Source organism: Lepisma saccharinum, chromosome 20 (assembly GCF_977018435.1).
Source record: "Lepisma saccharinum chromosome 20, izLepSacc3.1, whole genome shotgun sequence".
Lineage (NCBI taxonomy): Eukaryota > Metazoa > Arthropoda > Insecta > Zygentoma > Lepismatidae > Lepisma > Lepisma saccharinum.
This window is the reverse complement of record NC_139248.1, coordinates 41888969-41910397: the sequence shown is the minus strand read 5'-3', so window position 1 is coordinate 41910397 and position 21429 is coordinate 41888969. Positions and strand designations below refer to the sequence as shown.

At 41.7% G+C, this 21429-nt stretch overlaps 1 protein-coding gene across 5 annotated transcripts in view; it reads left to right on the top strand.

Annotated features, from left to right (window-relative positions):
- Nucleotides 1–341: 341 nt before the first annotated feature.
- Nucleotides 342–21429, top strand: part of LOC146003592 (trypsin-1-like) — an 88850-nt gene continuing 67762 nt past the window's right edge. For 4 of the 5 annotated variants that reach the window (XM_083141898.1, XM_083141899.1, XM_083141896.1 and 1 more), the window contains exon 1: nt 19038–19368. In XM_083141898.1, the coding sequence (XP_082998024.1) occupies nt 19356–19368 (13 nt within the window). In that variant the 5' untranslated portion in view covers nt 19038–19355. Of the gene's footprint in view, nt 429–19037; nt 19369–21429 lie in introns of those variants that run through there. The other variant, XM_083141897.1, reaches the window with a different exon arrangement.

Sequence of the window (21429 nt, the reverse complement as noted above, 5' to 3'; positions counted from 1 at the left end):
GAAATCATGACTAAATGCTATGAAAAGCTGTGAAAACTATTATCAGAAAACTAACTGAAGAAATCTAAAATATCACAGCTTTATTGCCCATTTTTGTCAAAATGGCATTGTGCGAGATCTAAAAGCAGAACTCTTTAATATTGTATGTAAATGTAAAAGTGTAATAAACGTGACTGCTTCCCGTAAAATATCACTGCACTCTCCACGTTTCTCTTCTGTCTTTTCTTTGGCGCCGTCAATAGCTTCAACACATTGTTTTTTATATATATATATATATATATTTGCCACATATTTGTTTTAATTAGTATTCTGCTCGTTCCGCTACCTGAACGCAGCAGCTAGGGCTCAAAGGGCAGTGCAGTTACACCTGAAGAAGGCTCGGAAATGGCAGGCGTCAGAAGTTAACTCATCCAAATTAAATTAAACAGGTATGTGCTCTCTCTAAATTTAAATCATAGTTCACAAATAATTTGATGAAAAGTTCTAAAAATATCTGTTTTATTTAATAACGTATTAATTGGTGCATTCTTCTCCAGCATAGCTATAGGCAGTGACCACACTACGGGAAGGGTGCAGGAACGCCCCCTATTCTCGTTCGACTATTTCTCTCTCTCTCTCTCTCTCTTATCTGCCCCCAGTAAAACGACAAAAATAAATAAATGAATGAATGCTCTTTTAGCCAAAATATGCATTTTTGTGTCGTATGTAACGGAATAATAAACATGATTGCCCCGGTAAAATATGATTTACCCCTCTATCTTTTCTATTGCGCAACATATTTTGATTTCTATTATTCCCACATATTTATTTTAACTTTAGTATTGTGAATCATATTCCACTGTGTTACCTCACGTAGCCCCCCCCCCCCCACGTACGATTTCAGTTGTAAGTTTTAGACTAAGCTTGTCAAATGTCCACTTATATCTTTGTACTCTTGAGCCATTTAAAAAAAATCATTTCACCCCTTCTTCTGGACTATTTCATAGCAATATTTTCCCACTGGAAGCTCCTTTGCAGATCGAGATCCGGGGCTATAGCCTTCCCAAGCCACCGTCCCCTCTAAATACTGTCCTGGCCTCATGAAAGAAAAAAATATGTATTTATACGAAATATTAATTTGACTTGGCAGTCTCTTTTTTCGAACAGGAATAAGTTTTAAATTTTAATAGCTTATAAATTTACAGTAGCAATTTTGAGTAAGGGTTTTGCTTAATCTTAAAAGTACATTTAGAGACTGCAAGGTCAACTCCCGATATTTCAGATATATTAATAATTTTCATCACAATGTCTTGTAATAATTATTTGTTATTTCAATAACCTCCTCGCAAATGTTTCTCGGATATTAAAACATAGATGCCAAATGATTGTCATTTTCTGTTTATTTCCTTGTAATGCTGACCTCCATGGAGAAGTGGTTAGCACAACGCTTTACGATGCCAAGGGCCCCCAGGTTCGAATCCCCGCCCGGGCATGGGTCTACTTTCCTTTCTTCAAATTTCATCATATCATCACGCATCCTCATCTTTGCGATTAGCCATACGTGGCAGACAAGCAAAGTAAAATAAACTAAGTCTATTAATCAAATATTTTTTTAACTCTTTAATTCTTCTTTAGCATGCCACGTTTTTGTTAAAATTTATTACGATTTGTAAAATGACGAAATTCTAAAGGAGAACACGCAACTTTCTTTGTAGCTCATCGGTCAGATAGTTTCAGGAATATGGATTTTCGAAATCGGGAACTTTTCTAACGTTGGAAGCGGCCCCGGCGCCCACCCAGCGTCGAATAACATGGGTACCTGGGGGAAACCCTGGGGGGTAAAGGCGGTCAGGGGCGTGATGCTGATCACATCACCCTCACTCACGACCGGATCAAGAACACCCCTTATACGCCTTCATGGCATGGTACTATGCACAGGGGAGCACTTTACCTTTTTACTTTTACCTTTTATTTTCTAATTTACTTTGCCTCCTTTTAAAAGTAGAGCGTTTTCAATTATTTTACTAATCATTAAAAGGATGCCTCAATACCATCTTGGAGGATGACAATTATTATTTTCCCCCTCCTAAAAGTAATAATATACTTTCGCTCTCTGAATCTCCCATATAAATGCTAGGGGCCGTCTGCTTCAGCCGAGCTCACTGCTTCTCCGGTGACGTCACACGTTTGTGCAAGATTCGCAATCTTCGGATGGCTTTACCTAATTTCTATGTACCTTGACAAGTAGTATGCCATTGGCCTTCATTTGAACAAGACTCGTTCGTTTCAAATTAAAAAAAAACATGTGTTTCTTGGCTATTTTAAAATCTTGCAGGAACGAAACACCGCCTCGCAACCCCTTAATCTGATTCCGCATTCCCCCCCGCACCCCTAGATGATTAATCCTGATGCCGCCACTGTTATAGAGGAAGATAGTGCTAATTCATACTGTGGACAAAGTATGTGGACTTGCGGGAAATATTTTATTTCCCCAGTAAGTAAATGCAGCCGGACACACGTCACAGGCAGCGCTCAGGAGAGCGCAAGGTCGACGTGCTGCAAAATCCGTTCAAATAAAACATAAAAATACAGTTGACATGTCACTCTAAAGACGCTGTATTTGTTCTTAAAATTAATTTCAATGTTTCATTACAAACTTGCTCGCTGAAAGTTTTTACGTGATCAAAAGAACGCGAGTTAGTCAGCGACGATATTTTACATTACATAACCCGAAAATTTTTACTAATCTTTGAACTTTTTACTTTTTTACTTCACATGCTAGGAGGGCAATAAGGCCGGTTCACCAACCGAAAATGGGGCTCGGTGGGGCTCGCAGTGTTGCCAGCTGCTTATTCGAAAAAATCACCAAGGTTTTTGGTCTAACCTAACCTAAAACAGCAAGGGGTTGGCAATCTTGCTTGAGAGTTCACAAACCGGAAGTGGGGCTCGGTGGGGCTCGCAGTGTTGCCAACTTCTTACTCGAAAAAATCACCAAGGTTTTTTTTGGTCTAACCTAACCTAAAGCAAGGAGCTGGCAATCTTGCTTGAGAGTTCTGCAACCGGAAGTGGTGCTTGCAGTGTTGCCAACACCTACTCGAAAAAAAAATCACCAAGGTTTTTGTCTTGGTCTAACGTAACCTAAAGCAAGGAGCTGGCAACCTTGCTTGAGGCTTGCGTTACAGCGCATAAAGCAAGGTTGCCAACCTACTGGTACTTTTGCCATAGCTTTTTACAAAAAAGAGAGAGAGGAGAGAGAGAGAGGAGAGAGAGAGGGAAGAGTTAAACAACCGACAGCTGCCAACACCCACTCTAACCTAACCTAACCTAACCTAACCTAACCTAACCAGGTCTAACCTAGCCTAAAGCAAGAAGCTGGCAAGTTTACTTAAGACTTGCCTTAGTGCATAAAGCAAAATTGCCAACCTACCGGTATTTTTGCCATAGTTTTTTACAAAAAAGAGAGAGAGAGGGAAGAGTTAAACAACCGACAGCCCACCTACAGCTTTTTTTGTCTAACCTAGCCTAAAGCAAGGGGCTGGCAATTTGCTTGAGGTTTGCCAACCTGCATATACTAAACAAAGAGAGCCGGCACTGCCGTAAAAGAGAGAGATGGGTGGATGGTAATATAGTATGTGTGTGCGTGTGTGTGTGTATAATATGTAGCATTATTAACTAGAGTGTGTTGGCAATTTATTTACAACTAAAAAAATAGAGATGCCAACGTTGGTGTAAGATGAAGAGAGAGAGAGATTTATGGCTGGCAACAGTAACGAGCGAATGCGCCATATCGTAATTTTCCAACTCCGTATATCGTGATCTTTGTAAACCTCTCTCGGGGGAACGATGTGTCACACACACACACGCGTGCGCGTGTATTGTGACGCAAGCAAACAGACAAAATAATAATAATTGTTGTTTTTTAGGATTCCTGGCCCCCTGGCGTGGTGCCCAACCAAAAAAAAAAAACGTAAAGGTTTTCCCGTACGGCCTTCGAACGTAAAATTGATTGACGTGCGGGCGAATCTCTTCTGGAATGTTTTTCAATTCGTACATCTGACCATACATGCTATTCATTATCAATTTAGCCGTGTTCTGTTTGACGTCTATTTCGAGCAGTTTGCCCGGCGGTAAAGTCTTATTGTTTTTTAAATTTTTTGATTTTTTACGCAAGGCCATGATCTTACGGATGTACGTGACATTAAGCGTGTCTCGTGAAAAATACACGTGAAGATCAGCTTCCGTACAACCGGCTGGATTTGTAACGCCGCGATAAACATCAACTTCCGTACCGGGCAGAACGCCTGTTCCGGCGTGGAATTTGCGCCACTCCCAAGTTCACGTTGAAAGGGGAGAGGCCAGCTGCTACTTTGGCCATGCACATACCCCCTTAACTTGCCCCGTAGGACATGTTCTGTTCTCTTACGAGAATTAATATAGTTTGTCATAGAACCCTCCAATTCATGACTTAGCAAAAACAATCTGTTTGGGGATTCATCACGTACGCCTATATGTGAGAAAAAGTATGAATAGAACCTATGTTCGGAAATCGAAAATAGCGACCGGAAGTGGGGTTATCTAGGAAACGGTAAAACTTAGGAAAAATCTGTTTGGTGATTCATCACGTACACCTATATGTGAGAAAAAGTATGAATAGAACCTATGCTCGGAAATCCAAAATGGCGACCGGAAGTGGCGTTATCTTGGAAACGGTAAAACTTAGGAGAAATCTGTTTGCTGATTCATCACGTACGCCTATATGTGAGAAAAAGTATGAATAGAACCTATGCTCGGAAATCCAAAATGGCGATCGGAAGTGGCGTTATCTTGGAAACGGTAAGACTTAGGAGAAATCTGTTTGCGGATTCATCACGTACGCCTATACGTGAATAAAAGTATGAATAGAACCTATGTTCGGAAATCGAAAATGGCGACCGGAAGTGGGGTTATCTTGGAAACGGTAAGACTTAGGAGAAATCTGTTTTCAGATTCATCACGTACGCCTATACGTGAGAAAAAGTATGAATAGAATCTATGTTCGGAAATCGAAAATAGCGACCGGAAGTGGCGTTATCTTGGAAACGGTAAGACTTAGAAGAAATCTGTTTTCGGATTCATCACGTATGCCTATACGTGAGTAAAATATGAATAGAACCTATGCTCGGAAATCGAAAATAGCGACCGGAAATAGGGTTATCTTGGAAACGGTAAAACTTAGGAAAAATCTGTTTGCGGATTCGTCATGTACACCTATATGTGAGAAAAAGTATGAATAGAACCTATGTTTGGAAATCCAAAATGGCGACCGGAAGTGGGGTTATCTAGGAAACGGTAAGACTTAGGAGAAATCTGTTTGCGGATTCATCACGTACACCTATATGTGAGAAAAAGTATGAATAGAACCTATGCTCGGAAATTCAAAATGGCGACCGGAAGTGGCGTTATCTTGGAAACGGTAAGACTTAGGAGAAATCTGTTTGCGGATTCATCACGTACGCCTATACGTGAGAAAAAGTATGAATAGAACCTATGCTCGGAAATTCAAAATGGCGACCGGAAGTGGGATTATCTTGGAAACGGTAAGACTTAGGAGAAATCTGTTTGCGGATTCATCACGTACGCCTATATGTGAGTAAAATATGAATAGAACCTATGTTCGGAAATCCAAAATGGCGACCGGAAGTGGCGTTATCTTGGAAACGGTAAGACTTAGGAGAAATCTGTTTGCGGATTCATCACGTACGCCTATACGTGAGAAAAAGTATGAATAGAACCTATGCTCGGAAATTCAAAATGGCGACCGGAAGTGGGATTATCTTGGAAACGGTAAGACTTAGGAGAAATCTGTTTGCGGATTCATCACGTACGCCTATATGTGAGTAAAATATGAATAGAACCTATGTTCGGAAATCGAAAATAGCGACCGGAAGTGGCGTTATCTTGGAAACGGTAAAACTTAGGAAAAATCTGTTTGCGGATTCATCATGTACACCTATACAGGAGTAAAAATATGAATAGAACCTATGGTCGGAAATCGAAAATAGCGACCGGAAGTGGCGTTATCTTGGAAACGGTAAGACTTAGGAGAAATCTGTTTGCGGATTCATCACGTACACCTATACGTGAGTAAAATATGAATAGAACCTATGCTGAGAAATCCAAAATGGCGAGCGGAAATAGGGTTATCTTGGAAACGGCAAGACTTAGAAAAAATATGTTTGCTGTTTCATCATGTATGCCTATACGTGAGTAAAATATGAATAGAACCTATGTTCGGAAATTTGAACGAAGCGAACAGAGAGATCGAATACGACGTGGACGTAGGGGATGGGTTTGTTCATCCTCACAGAGCGGACCTCTACCTTCAATTCGACGTGGTGAAGAAGGAAAGCGGAGACGCGTTTCCCGCAGCAGCAAACTTGATACTCGTGGACAACTTCGTGCCTCACCTGTTCTCGCAGGTGGAGGTGAGGAAACACAACGCCGTCATCGACAGAATAGATTATCCAGGCATCACGTCGACGGCGGTGGTAACGTTGAAATTATCCAAAACGGACGCAGCGTACTATCAAGCGGGAGGATTCGAAGCCGGGACCAAAATATCGACGAGAAGTCACACGGTGCTCTTTCCCATGCGTTTGCTTCCGGGATTCTTCTCGGACTACAAGGAGATCATGTGGAAGAGAAGACTGCGCGTTACGTTTCGAAGAGCGGCCAACAACAACGACGCACTGATGCACTAATGCGACGCAGTTCAACAACATGCAGTTCGACATGCCAGATTTCATCGTAGTGCTTTTTCAGACCGGGAGGGACAAAAATCAGGAAAAAGATTCCAGCAAGTTTGACGACTGCAAGATCAAGAATGTTTATCTGAAGAACAGTAGAAACGAAGTGTTTCCGCACGAGAATTACAACCTCGACGTGACCAAAAACGATTACCTCAAACTTTACGAAGCGTTCTCGGCTTACAAACGCGTGACCGAGGGAAGCGTGGACATGTACTACACACCCAGCGAATTCAAAGCACGGAGACCCATGACCGTCATCAACACATCTAAGAGAAAGAAGGTTGTGGTCAACGATCGAACCAACATCAAGATCGTCCGCGAGTTTCACGATGCCTTGCCCGAGGATATCCTATGTAGTGGAACATGGAGAGAAATCTTGGTGATTTTTTCGAGTAAGATGTTGGCAACACTGCGAGAAAATAAGGCTTATGCCTTACAAGAGCAAACTATTAAGGCGAGCCTCACCGAGCCTCATTTTCGGTCGCAGAATTCTCCATTTGGGTCTACTAATGTTGCCAACTCACTAGGCCGTATCAATATTGCGCGCTCAAGCATGATTTAATTTTATTATATTTTCAGATTCACCACAAAACAAGGTGTTGACAGGCAGTGCGTATATATATTGTAAGAAGATGTTTTATTATCAACCTCTACTTCTTGCAGTACATCCTGGACACAGCGTTGCAGGTTAACAAAGGATTTTTGGATAGTATATATTTTTTTTCTTAAAACTGTTCGGTTACTCGCTCGTTCCTGGCATCATACACAAAAGTTTTCTCCGCGATGAGGATGACGCTACACAGAGTGTCGGCAGGCAAGGCATCGTGGAACTCGCACACAATCTTGATGTTGGTGCGATCGTTAACAACCACCTGCTTTCTTTTAGATGTGTTGATGAGGAACATGGGTCTGCGAGCTATGAACTCGTTTGGATTGTAGTACACGTCCACGTTACCGGAAGTCACTCGTTTGTAAGCTGTGTACGCCTCGTACAGTTTCAGGTAGTCCTCTTCTGCGATGTTTAGGTTGTAGTTCTCACGTGGGAAAACTTCGTTCCTGCCATTTTTGAGGTAAATGTTTTTAATCTTGCAGTTGTCGAACTGGCTTGAATTTTTCTCCTGATTGTTACCTCTTCCTGTCTGGAAGAGTACGACTGCAAACTCGGGCATGTCGTACCGAATGTTGTTGAATTGCGTGGTTACGTCAAATTCGAAATGATTGCCGGAAGCAGGTTTTTGCACACACTGGTAGCCATAAAACTGAATGGACACTTGAGGATTTTTCAGGATGTCGGCTTTGTACTTGAGAGCATAGTTTGATTCGTATTCTACCACTGGCACGCGCAGCTCCATGGATTTTACAATACACTTGGCAGCGTCGGGTAGTGTGTTGGGAAGCAAGGTAGTCCCGTCAGGGCCCAAAGTGCTGTATCGCATCAGTGCGTCGTTGTCGTTGGCAGCTCTGCGAAAAGTAACACGCAAACCACCCTTCCACATGATCTCCTTGTAGTCCGAGAAGAAACCGGGCAGCAGACGCATGGGAAACAGTACTGTGTGACTTTGAGTTTTGATTTTTGTACCTGCTTCGAATCCCCCTGCCTGGTAGTATGCTGCATCGGTCTTGGAGAGTTTCAGTGTTCCCACGGCAGTCGAGGTAATCCCGGGGTAGTCAACCCTATCGATGACGGTGCCATGCTTTCTAACTTCCACCTGCGAGAATAGGTACGGCACAAAATTATCTATGAGTCTTAGGTTTGCGTTGGCAAGAAATGCTTCGCCGTTGTTTCTCTTCACTACATCAAACTTGACGTACAAATCAGCTCTGTTGAGGGTGAATGAATCCATCCCCGACGTCCACATCGTATTCTATCTCTCGATTCGCTTCGTTAAGGTTGGCAAACGTGCGACGGTTGGGAGGGAAGGACTGCAACTCGTAACTTTCGATTTGTTCCATGATGGCTATTTATTATATGTTAATCTCCACGACGGCAGTGGTCGCGGCTCCTGCAAAATCAACCACCTCCCTCTTCTTGTTTGTCACTGCTAATTCTATGTTGTCTATGCGATTACGAGATACAGGAAAGTATATCGGTGGGGAGGGTGTGTAGATAATTGCTCCATGAACTCAGAGTTTGGTTTGAACGTAGCGATAATACCTGTCTGCTTGTGACTCCCTGGGATGCCGTCAGAGGATTTGGTGATCATACCTTGATTATTTTTTACAGAGCAGTTTGGGCAGGTTGTTATTTATAACCCCATCCTCAATTTTTTTGTTTTGTGTTCATGGCGATGGTCGTACCTAATGCGGCGACCCGCTCGCCCAGCGAGACGTCTCTGCTGACGAGTCTCCCGAAAGCTGCATGCTCTAACTTTCTGTCAGCATCATGACGTACATCGAGATCGGTATTGGTATTGTAGGCAATATCGTGATTCTTGCATGCAGCATCCAGGGGATTCACACCCTTGTCGCCTTTTTTTAGTCGCTGTTCGAGTTTGGTACCGGGACCGCGGTACTGGTAACCTGGCAAGTGCATCTTGAAGGGTAGCTTGTTGATGATGTCGTTCACGAGACCTCGACCTTCGGCCACGTTCCAAAATTTCGGAGGTAGGTGTTGATGATTTTGATGAGGCACCCTATGCCTTTGTCGTTATTCACAATGAAGTTGGCAAGCTTGGGGCTAACCATGTCCACAATTCCTACCTTCTCGTTGCGAAAGTTGCTGTTGCCTGCATTCTCCTCTCCTGCAATAACCAACAACCTGTCTATGAGCTTGCGCACGTCGTCAACCCACACAAACTCTTTGGGCAGGTTGTTGTAGAGTTTGACGCCGCTGCCTGTTTTGACCTGGTTCCATATCGGCTTGATGAGGTTCTTTGTATTTTTCGCCGCTGCTAGATTTGACGCGATTCTGCGTAGCGTCGTTGTTTTGGTACAAGGCATCCGTCATGATCAAAATTTCCTTGTAACTTTGGTAATCTTCGTCTGTGTAATCTCTTGGTTGCTTTTTTGGTGATGAGTTCCCACAGTCCAACCGTACCGGGATACCTGTTCCAGCTGTTTTTCTCACCCAAATTGACTTTCACGTTGTCACCCTCGAACATGACTTTCGATTTTCCGATTTTCCAAACCACGCCCTCGTTGAGTTCCATGGTTGGGTACAATCCGAAAACCTCGTCATGTCGATCGTCGCGAATCCGAAATCGTCACTGTTCCAGCAGGAAGAGCAGCGTTCCGAAAATTGATTGATCAACAGGTCGTTGAGTTTAGTTCGAGAAAAACGAGGTTTTCGGATTGTACCCAACCATGGAACTCAACGAGGGCGTGGTTTGGAAAATCGGAAAATCGAAAGTCATGTTCGAGGGTGACAACGTGAAAGTCAATTTGGGTGAGAAAAACAGCTGGAACAGGTATCCCGGTACGGTTGGACTGTGGGAACTCATCACCAAAAAAGCAACCAAGAGATTACACAGACGAAGATTACCAAAGTTACAAGGAAATTTTGATCATGACGGATGCCTTGTACCAAAACAACGACGCTACGCAGAATCGCGTCAAATCTAGCAGCGGCGAAAAATACAAGAACCTCATCAAGCCGATATGGAACCAGGTCAAAACAGGCAGCGGCGTCAAACTCTACAACAACCTGCCCAAAGAGTTTGTGTGGGTTGACGACGTGCGCAAGCTCATAGACAGGTTGTTGGTTATTGCAGGAGAGGAGAATGCAGGCAACAGCAACTTTCGCAACGAGAAGGTAGGAATTGTGGACATGGTTAGCCCCAAGCTTGCCAACTTCATTGTGAATAACGACAAAGGCATAGGGTGCCTCATCAAAATCATCAACACCCTACCTCCGAAATTTTGGAACGTGGCCGAAGGTCGAGGTCTCGTGAACGACATCATCAACAAGCTACCCTTCAAGATGCACTTGCCAGGTTACCAGTACCGCGGTCCCGGTACCAAACTCGAACAGCGACTAAAAAAAGGCGACAAGGGTGTGAATCCCCTGGATGCTGCATGCAAGAATCACGATATTGCCTACAATACCAATACCGATCTCGATGTACGTCATGATGCTGACAGAAAGTTAGAGCATGCAGCTTTCGGGAGACTCGTCAGCAGAGACGTCTCGCTGGGCGAGCGGGTCGCCGCATTAGGTACGACCATCGCCATGAACACAAAACAAAAAAATTGAGGATGGGGTTATAAATAACAACCTGCCCAAACTGCTCTGTAAAAAATAATCAAGGTATGATCACCAAATCCTCTGACGGCATCCCAGGGAGTCACAAGCAGACAGGTATTATCGCTACGTTCAAACCAAACTCTGAGTTCATGGAGCCAATTATCTACACACCCTCCCCACCGATATACTTTCCTGTATCTCGTAATCGCATAGACAACATAGAATTAGCAGTGACAAACAAGAAGAGGGAGGTGGTTGATTTTGCAGGAGCCGCGACCACTGCCGTCGTGGAGATTAACATATAATAAATAGCCATCATGGAACAAATCGAAAGTTACGAGTTGCAGTCCTTCCCTCCCAACCGTCGCACGTTTGCCAACCTTAACGAAGCGAATCGAGAGATAGAATACGATGTGGACGTCGGGGATGGATTCATTCACCCTCACAGAGCTGATTTGTACGTCAAGTTTGATGTAGTGAAGAGAAACAACGGCGAAGCATTTCTTGCCAACGCAAACCTAAGACTCATAGATAATTTTGTGCCGTACCTATTCTCGCAGGTGGAAGTTAGAAAGCATGGCACCGTCATCGATAGGGTTGACTACCCCGGGATTACCTCGACTGCCGTGGGAACACTGAAACTCTCCAAGACCGATGCAGCATACTACCAGGCAGGGGGATTCGAAGCAGGTACAAAAATCAAAACTCAAAGTCACACAGTACTGTTTCCCATGCGTCTGCTGCCCGGTTTCTTCTCGGACTACAAGGAGATCATGTGGAAGGGTGGTTTGCGTGTTACTTTTCGCAGAGCTGCCAACGACAACGACGCACTGATGCGATACAGCACTTTGGGCCCTGACGGGACTACCTTGCTTCCCAACACACTACCCGACGCTGCCAAGTGTATTGTAAAATCCATGGAGCTGCGCGTGCCAGTGGTAGAATACGAATCAAACTATGCTCTCAAGTACAAAGCCGACATCCTGAAAAATCCTCAAGTGTCCATTCAGTTTTATGGCTACCAGTGTGTGCAAAAACCTGCTTCCGGCAATCATTTCGAATTTGACGTAACCACGCAATTCAACAACATTCGGTACGACATGCCCGAGTTTGCAGTCGTACTCTTCCAGACAGGAAGAGGTAACAATCAGGAGAAAAATTCAAGCCAGTTCGACAACTGCAAGATTAAAAACATTTACCTCAAAAATGGCAGGAACGAAGTTTTCCCACGTGAGAACTACAACCTAAACATCGCAGAAGAGGACTACCTGAAACTGTACGAGGCGTACACAGCTTACAAACGAGTGACTTCCGGTAACGTGGACGTGTACTACAATCCAAACGAGTTCATAGCTCGCAGACCCATGTTCCTCATCAACACATCTAAAAGAAAGCAGGTGGTTGTTAACGATCGCACCAACATCAAGATTGTGTGCGAGTTCCACGATGCCTTGCCTGCCGACACTCTGTGTAGCGTCATCCTCATCGCGGAGAAAACTTTTGTGTATGATGCCAGGAACGAGCGAGTAACCGAACAGTTTTAAGAAAAAAAATATATACTATCCAAAAATCCTTTGTTAACCTGCAACGCTGTGTCCAGGATGTACTGCAAGAAGTAGAGGTTGATAATAAAACATCTTCTTACAATATATATACGCACTGCCTGTCAACACCTTGTTTTGTGGTGAATCTGAAAATATAATAAAATTAAATCATGCTTGAGCGCGCAATATTGATACGGCCTAGTGAGTTGGCAACATTAGTAGACCCAAATGGAGAATTCTGCGACCGAAAATGAGGCTCGGTGAGGCTCGCCTTAATAGTTTGCTCTTGTAAGGCATAAGCCTTATTTTCTCGCAGTGTTGCCAACATCTTACTCGAAAAAATCACCAAGATTTCTCTCCATGTTCCACTACATAGGATATCCTCGGGCAAGGCATCGTGAAACTCGCGGACGATCTTGATGTTGGTTCGATCGTTGACCACAACCTTCTTTCTCTTAGATGTGTTGATGACGGTCATGGGTCTCCGTGCTTTGAATTCGCTGGGTGTGTAGTACATGTCCACGCTTCCCTCGGTCACGCGTTTGTAAGCCGAGAACGCTTCGTAAAGTTTGAGGTAATCGTTTTTGGTCACGTCGAGGTTGTAATTCTCGTGCGGAAACACTTCGTTTCTACTGTTCTTCAGATAAACATTCTTGATCTTGCAGTCGTCAAACTTGCTGGAATCTTTTTCCTGATTTTTGTCCCTCCCGGTCTGAAAAAGCACTACGATGAAATCTGGCATGTCGAACTGCATGTTGTTGAACTGCGTCGCATTAGTGCATCAGTGCGTCGTTGTTGTTGGCCGCTCTTCGAAACGTAACGCGCAGTCTTCTCTTCCACATGATCTCCTTGTAGTCCGAGAAGAATCCCGGAAGCAAACGCATGGGAAAGAGCACCGTGTGACTTCTCGTCGATATTTTGGTCCCGGCTTCGAATCCTCCCGCTTGATAGTACGCTGCGTCCGTTTTGGATAATTTCAACGTTACCACCGCCGTCGACGTGATGCCTGGATAATCTATTCTGTAGATGACGGTGTTGTGTTTCCTCACCTCCACCTGCGAGAACAGGTGAGGCACGAAGTTGTCCACGAGTATCAAGTTTGCTGCTGCGGGAAACGCGTCTCCGCTTTCCTTCTTCACCACGTCGAATTGAAGGTAGAGGTCCGCTCTGTGAGAATGAACAAACCCATCCCCTACGTCCACGTCGTATTCGATCTCTCTGTTCGCTTCGTTCAAATTTCCGAACATAGGTTCTATTCATATTTTACACACGTATAGGCATACATGATGAAACAGCAAACATATTTTTTCTAAGTCTTGCCGTTTCCAAGATAACCCTATTTCCGCTCGCCATTTTGGATTTCTGAGCATAGGTTCTATTCATATTTTACTCACGTATAGGTGTACGTGATGAATCCGCAAACAGATTTCTCCCAAGTCTTACCGTTTCCAAGATAACGCCACTTCCGGTCGCTATTTTCGATTTCCGACCATAGGTTCTATTCATATTTTTACTCCTGTATAGGTGTACATGATGAATCCGCAAACAGATTTTTCCTAAGTTTTACCGTTTCCAAGATAACGCCACTTCCGGTCGCTATTTTCGATTTCCGAACATAGGTTCTATTCATATTTTACTCACATATAGGCGTACGTGATGAATCCGCAAACAGATTTCTCCTAAGTCTTACCGTTTCCAAGATAATCCCACTTCCGGTCGCCATTTTGAATTTCCGAGCATAGGTTCTATTCATACTTTTTCTCACGTATAGGCGTACGTGATGAATCCGCAAACAGATTTCTCCTAAGTCTTACCGTTTCCAAGATAACGCCACTTCCGGTCGCCATTTTGGATTTCCCAGCATAGGTTCTATTCATACTTTTTCTCACGTATAGGCGTACGTGATGAATCCGCAAACAAAATTTTCCTAAGTCTTACCGTTTCCAAGATAACCCCACTTCCGGTCGCCATTTTGAATTTCCGAACATAGGTTCTATTCATACTTTTTCTCACATATAGGTGTACGTGATGAATCCGCAAACAGATTTCTCCTAAGTCTTACCGTTTCCTAGATAACCCCACTTCCGGTCGCCATTTTGGATTTCCAAACATAGGTTCTATTCATACTTTTTCTCACATATAGGTGTTCATGACGAATCCGCAAACAGATTTTTCCTAAGTTTTACCGTTTCCAAGATAACCCTATTTCCGGTCGCTATTTTCGATTTCCGAGCATAGGTTCTATTCATATTTTACTCACGTATAGGCATACGTGATGAATCCGAAAACAGATTTCTTCTAAGTCTTACCGTTTCCAAGATAACGCCACTTCCGGTCGCTATTTTCGATTTCCGAACATAGATTCTATTCATACTTTTTCTCACGTATAGGCGTACGTGATGAATCTGAAAACAGATTTCTCCTAAGTCTTACCGTTTCCAAGATAACCCCACTTCCGGTCGCCATTTTCGATTTCCGAACATAGGTTCTATTCATACTTTTATTCACGTATAGGCGTACGTGATGAATCCGCAAACAGATTTCTCCTAAGTCTTACGTTTCCAAGATAACGCCACTTCCGATCGCCATTTTGGATTTCCGAGCATAGGTTCTATTCATACTTTTTCTCACATATAGGCGTACGTGATGAATCAGCAAACAGATTTCTCCTAAGTTTTACCGTTTCCAAGATAACGCCACTTCCGGTCGCCATTTTGGATTTCCGAGCATAGGTTCTATTCATACTTTTTCTCACATATAGGTGTACGTGATGAATCACCAAACAGATTTTTCCTAAGTTTTACCGTTTCCTAGATAACCCCACTTCCGGTCGCTATTTTCGATTTCCGAACATAGGTTCTATTCATACTTTTTCTCACATATAGGCGTACGTGATGAATCCCCAAACAGATTGTTTTTGCTAAGTCATGAATTGGAGGGTTCTATGACAAACTATATTAATTCTCGTAAGAGAACAGAACATGTCCTACGGGGCAAGTTAAGGGGGTATGTGCATGGCCAAAGTAGCAGCTGGCCTCTCCCCTTTCAACGTGAACTTGGGAGTGGCGCAAATTCCACGCCGGAACAGGCGTTCTGCCCGGTACGGAAGTTGATGTTTATCGCGGCGTTACAAATCCAGCCGGTTGTACGGAAGCTGATCTTCACGTGTATTTTTCACGAGACACGCTTAATGTCACGTACATCCGTAAGATCATGGCCTTGCGTAAAAAATCAAAAAATTTAAAAAACAATAAGACTTTACCGCCGGGCAAACTGCTCGAAATAGACGTCAAACAGAACACGGCTAAATTGATAATGAATAGCATGTATGGTCAGATGTACGAATTGAAAAACATTCCAGAAGAGATTCGCCCGCACGTCAATCAATTTTACGTTCGAAGGCCGTACGGGAAAACCTTTACGTTTTTTTTTTTTGGTTGGGCACCACGCCAGGGGGCCAGGAATCCTAAAAAACAACAATTATTATTATTTTGTCTGTTTGCTTGCGTCACAATACACGCGCACGCGTGTGTGTGTGTGACACATCGTTCCCCCGAGAGAGGTTTACAAAGATCACGATATACGGAGTTGGAAAATTACGATATGGCGCATTCGCTCGTTACTGTTGCCAGCCATAAATCTCTCTCTCTCTTCATCTTACACCAACGTTGGCATCTCTATTTTTTTAGTTGTAAATAAATTGCCAACACACTCTAGTTAATAATGCTACATATTATACACACACACACGCACACACATACTATATTACCATCCACCCATCTCTCTCTTTTACGGCAGTGCCGGCTCTCTTTGTTTAGTATATGCAGGTTGGCAAACCTCAAGCAAATTGCCAGCCCCTTGCTTTAGGCTAGGTTAGACAAAAAAAGCTGTAGGTGGGCTGTCGGTTGTTTAACTCTTCCCTCTCTCTCTCTTTTTTGTAAAAAACTATGGCAAAAATACCGGTAGGTTGGCAATTTTGCTTTATGCACTAAGGCAAGTCTTAAGTAAACTTGCCAGCTTCTTGCTTTAGGCTAGGTTAGACCTGGTTAGGTTAGGTTAGGTTAGGTTAGGTTAGGTTAGAGTGGGTGTTGGCAGCTGTCGGTTGTTTAACTCTTCCCTCTCTCTCTCCTCTCTCTCTCTCCTCTCTCTCTTTTTTGTAAAAAGCTATGGCAAAAGTACCAGTAGGTTGGCAACCTTGCTTTATGCGCTGTAACGCAAGCCTCAAGCAAGGTTGCCAGCTCCTTGCTTTAGGTTACGTTAGACCAAGACAAAAACCTTGGTGATTTTTTTTTCGAGTAGGTGTTGGCAACACTGCAAGCCCCACTTCCGGTTGCAGAACTCTCAAGCAAGATTGCCAGCTCCTTGCTTTAGGTTAGGTTAGACCAAAAAAAACCTTGGTGATTTTTTCGAGTAAGAAGTTGGCAACACTGCGAGCCCCACCGAGCCCCACTTCCGGTTTGTGAACTCTCAAGCAAGATTGCCAACCCCTTGCTGTTTTAGGTTAGGTTAGACCAAAAACCTTGGTGATTTTTTCGAATAAGCAGCTGGCAACACTGCGAGCCCCACCGAGCCCCATTTTCGGTTGGTGAACCGGCCTTATTGCCCTCCTCATGCTTATACATTTTGTGTATGAAATATATACTGAAGGCATCTATGAACCTTAAGAATGCTTCGTTATTTTTTCCAAGCCTCTTGTGTCACTGCTTCCATTATGTTTTACAGTTTGAAGGAAAAGAATAATAATTTCCTCGGGAATTTCACGGAAACATGTTTTTATTTTCTTTTCTAAATGGCCAAGAAAGTATTTCAGTGTAAAAATACCTCATGCTGTTCTTTATGTTAAGTACTGTTTTCTAACATTTTTTCGGAATTATTATTGAAAGTTGAAATTGTTGCTTATTGGCAACACTGTATGTGGATGGCGTGACCTTGACTGGACAGTTTTCGTGGCGTTTACTTAGTGATGAGAATGTTACTGGCACGTTTGTGTAGAAGACAGAGCTGCTGATATGACTGTAACAATTACAGCAAATATGTTCATGAAAAAAGTTTGTGTCCTAAGAGCAAATACAAACTTCCAAATTCATATGTCTCTTACGTGAACTGTGAACAGTACCTTACATTGGATCCATGTGTTTTCTCTTATCTTCGTAATTAGGATAATAACTGGAAAAATTAAAGTTAAATTAACTCTGAACTAAACCCATGTTAAAGAGTAGAAGCAATTTGGTTTTTAGTACAAGACTGAAGTTTCAGATTTTCCTGTGCTGTTTCACGTGAGTCTGTTTTTGTAAGTGATAATGAAACGTGCTGTTAGTTTATGTAGGTATTGATACATAGTATAATTTTCATTCATTAAATTCTACCGGCGGGTTTTATTGGACATCAGAGATGGGTATTATTTGGTACAGGTGTTCCGAAAAGGGCCCATTTGAAAGAGTTCCCAAAATAATTTATTTCGGTTATGTTATTTATATTCCGCAAATATTAATGTTTGTACTTTGTAACAAATTTGGGTATAATTTACTTTTTCAATCCTTATCTCGCTCAGAAAAAATATTTTAAAAATGTCAAACGTTTAGCCTTATTTGGTAGATACACCTTATGTGTGAATATTTAGCAATCTCATATATTTGACATTGTGTATAATGAGGTTGAAGTCCACATTATGCATAAATAGGTTTCTTGGAACTGGATTTAAAGTTTAGTGGGACTCACTATGTGCCTTCATCGGGAATCGCACTCCGGACCAATTGATTACAAGGCGATGAAAGTGGTACACAGAAATATTATAATTCAATATGTACATATTAGATACGTACATTTACTTCAGAACAACACACTAATTTTAAGAAATATTGACTTCCATATATGATTCATGTGTTAAATTTAATATGCTTAAACCTATTTTTCATTACCTCTTAAACAATTATTTGATTGAAAACTATTAATTTACTGAAAATATATTATGTTATGCTTATTGTTGTGATCACTATAAAGCCCAATTGTCCCACACTTTTTGCCACTTTTGCCCCCGCACTATGCTAAACGTAATGCACTACCAAGCGAAAGTAAACTGTACTTATATGCAGCAAGAACATGTCCAAATAACTACAATATTATAAAAAGGAAAGAATTTGTGTTAAATGTGGTTTAACACATGTCTCAACATCTACCCTATAATGTTTAAAGAGACGTGTTTCCCTTCTCAATAAATCGTACGACGAGAAATCCTTTATATCCAATTCATACAAGAAATGTTTTTTTAAATATTTCTGCTTACAACAAGATGGTATCCATGTGTTTTTAAAAATCAAGAATGGAAGACAGAAAGACAAGTCTAGGAAGGAGTTATTTTGTAAATATCTTCACAATTCATTTTCCTTGCTTGGAAGTGTAAATATTTTATTACTTGAACTTTCTTTTGTTCAAGTCACATGTACCAAACATTAGTAGACAATGGCAACATGTTTATGTGACATGCACTGTTAATCGAGTTTACGATCAAAGTTATAAAAACTTTACTTTTTCAATCCATTTGTGTCCTGAGAACATGAAAAATGCAACTGCAATGCAATATAACTTCGAATAGGCGACAGACTGTACAATTGTACGAAGCAACTGTTAAGGTGCAAATGTGATTTTAAAGAAATATTGCTTTGTAACGAATGTTGCAAATAACTCGAAAACGTGTCAAAGTAGGATTGTTGTCGTAAACGCACGTACTAGTTATCGTATTTTTTACAGTTCTAATGTGATGGTATCTTCCGTTCAGCTAGGCTGCACATCTGGAGCAAAATATGTGAAAGTCCAAATCGTTTATAAGACATCAAACTAATTGTGACTAGTGTGTATCAATTAATGGAAAAGGCAGGTAAGTGTACATTTCCAACTTATCCGAATGTTACTTTATTATATTATACTATATTTATTGTTCATAAACTATCATTGGAAGAAATCTAAAACAACGTGTCTGCCTTCGAAAACAGTTTAAATTTAAGTAGAAAAACAAAAGTTAAATGAATGTTGTTAGCACTCCTGATTCTTGTTGACTAAAGAATTTCAAATTAATTAAAATAATTTTCAGCTCCATTATTTTTGTTTTATCAAAATTTCATACGAGATATATGCAAATTAGATATGTGCAAACATTTGCAATTTCTAAACCGTGATTCAACCAACAGAGTGAAATGGACAACATTTTGCTCTGTTGGGATTTACAGAGCTGTCCTGTCATGGCTCTATGAGCGTCCCACAATCGGCAGAAGTGGGGTATGGTTGGTGGACTACAATGTGATCCTCTCAGCTAGATCCGAGGGATCCGCTGACCAACGACAGGTACGGTCCTTCATTCATATTGGGGGTTAGGCGTAGAGCTGACAACTCTTCACTGTAAAAAAACATGTCAAGAAACAGCAATATAAGGCCATGGATGTTCCCAAGGTAAAATATTCCGGAGGTAAAATAGTCCTCCATTCTGATCTCCGGGTGGGGGACTACTTTGGGAGGTCCCTGGACTAAGAATAATATCTACATTAGGAATAAGGATATTAAATTAGGCACCTGGAATGTTCTAAGCCTTTACCGACCTGGGGCATTTCAGTGTACAGTTAATGAGATAGTTAAGTATAAATTAGATATAGTAACTGTCCAGGAAGATAGGTGGCCAGGAGAAGGGAATTGTAAAACTAAAAATTATACTTTTTTCTATGGTGGTACTGAAAATCATAATTTTGGAACAGGCTTTTTCATAAATAATAGAATTATCTCTGCTCTTAAAACAGTAGAATTTATTAATGATAGGATATCATATGTAGTTTTACAGGGTAGGTGGTGTAAAATTTTTTCAATAAACATACATGCTCCAACGGAAGATAAAGATGATAATACTAAAGATGATTTTTATACAGAGTTAGAACAGGTCTTTGATAAATTTTCCCATATGATATGAAAATTCTGTTAGGTGACTGTAATGCACAGATTGGCAAAGAAGAGACATTTAAACCCACGATTGGTAAAGAAAGTCTTCATGAATTAAGTAATGATAATGGTATAAGATTGATTACTTTTCCAACCTCAAAGAATTTAATTGTGAAAAGTACCACTTTTAAAAATAAAGATATCCATAAAAATACCTGGCCTTCTCCAGATGGTAAAACTCATAATCAGATAGATTATATTCTCATTGATAAGAGAAGGCATACTAGTATAATTGACATTCGTACACATAGAGGTGCTGACTGTGCCAGTGACCATTATTTAGTAATTGCTAAATTTAGAGAAAGACTCGCAGTGATAAATCATAAGCAACAAAATCTAAAAGTTCTAAAATTTAATACAGGAAAATTTGCTGATGAAAAAATTAAGAAAGGTTACCGCGGTGGCTCAGTCGGTAACGCGTCTGACTACCATGCTAAAGGTCCCGGGTTCGATCACCGGCAGGTTCAAATCCGGGAACTTTTCTAACGTTGGAAGCGGCCCCGGCGCCCACCCAGCGTCGAATAACATGGGTACCTGGGGGAAACCCTGGGGGGTAAAGGCGGTCAGGGGCGTGATGCTGATCACATCACCCACACTCACGACCGGATCAAGAAAGTGTGGGGCGTTACCCCCACACTCCCTATACGCCTTCATGGCGTGGTGCTAAGCACAGGGGAACACTTTACTTTTACCTTTTTTACCAAATTAAACTGTCAAATAGATTTGATGTTTTTGCAGGATTTAAATGATGATGAAAATATAAATGAAATAGATGTAAATAAGAATTGGGAGCACATACGTAATGCAATAGAATCAGCAGCTAAAGAAAGTATAGGATACCATAAACCAAGAAAAATTAAGCCATGGTTTGATAATGAATGTCATAATCTAATAGAAATAAGGAATCAGGCTAGACTTAGGTGGTTAAATAACTCTGACGATACAAATCTAAGCA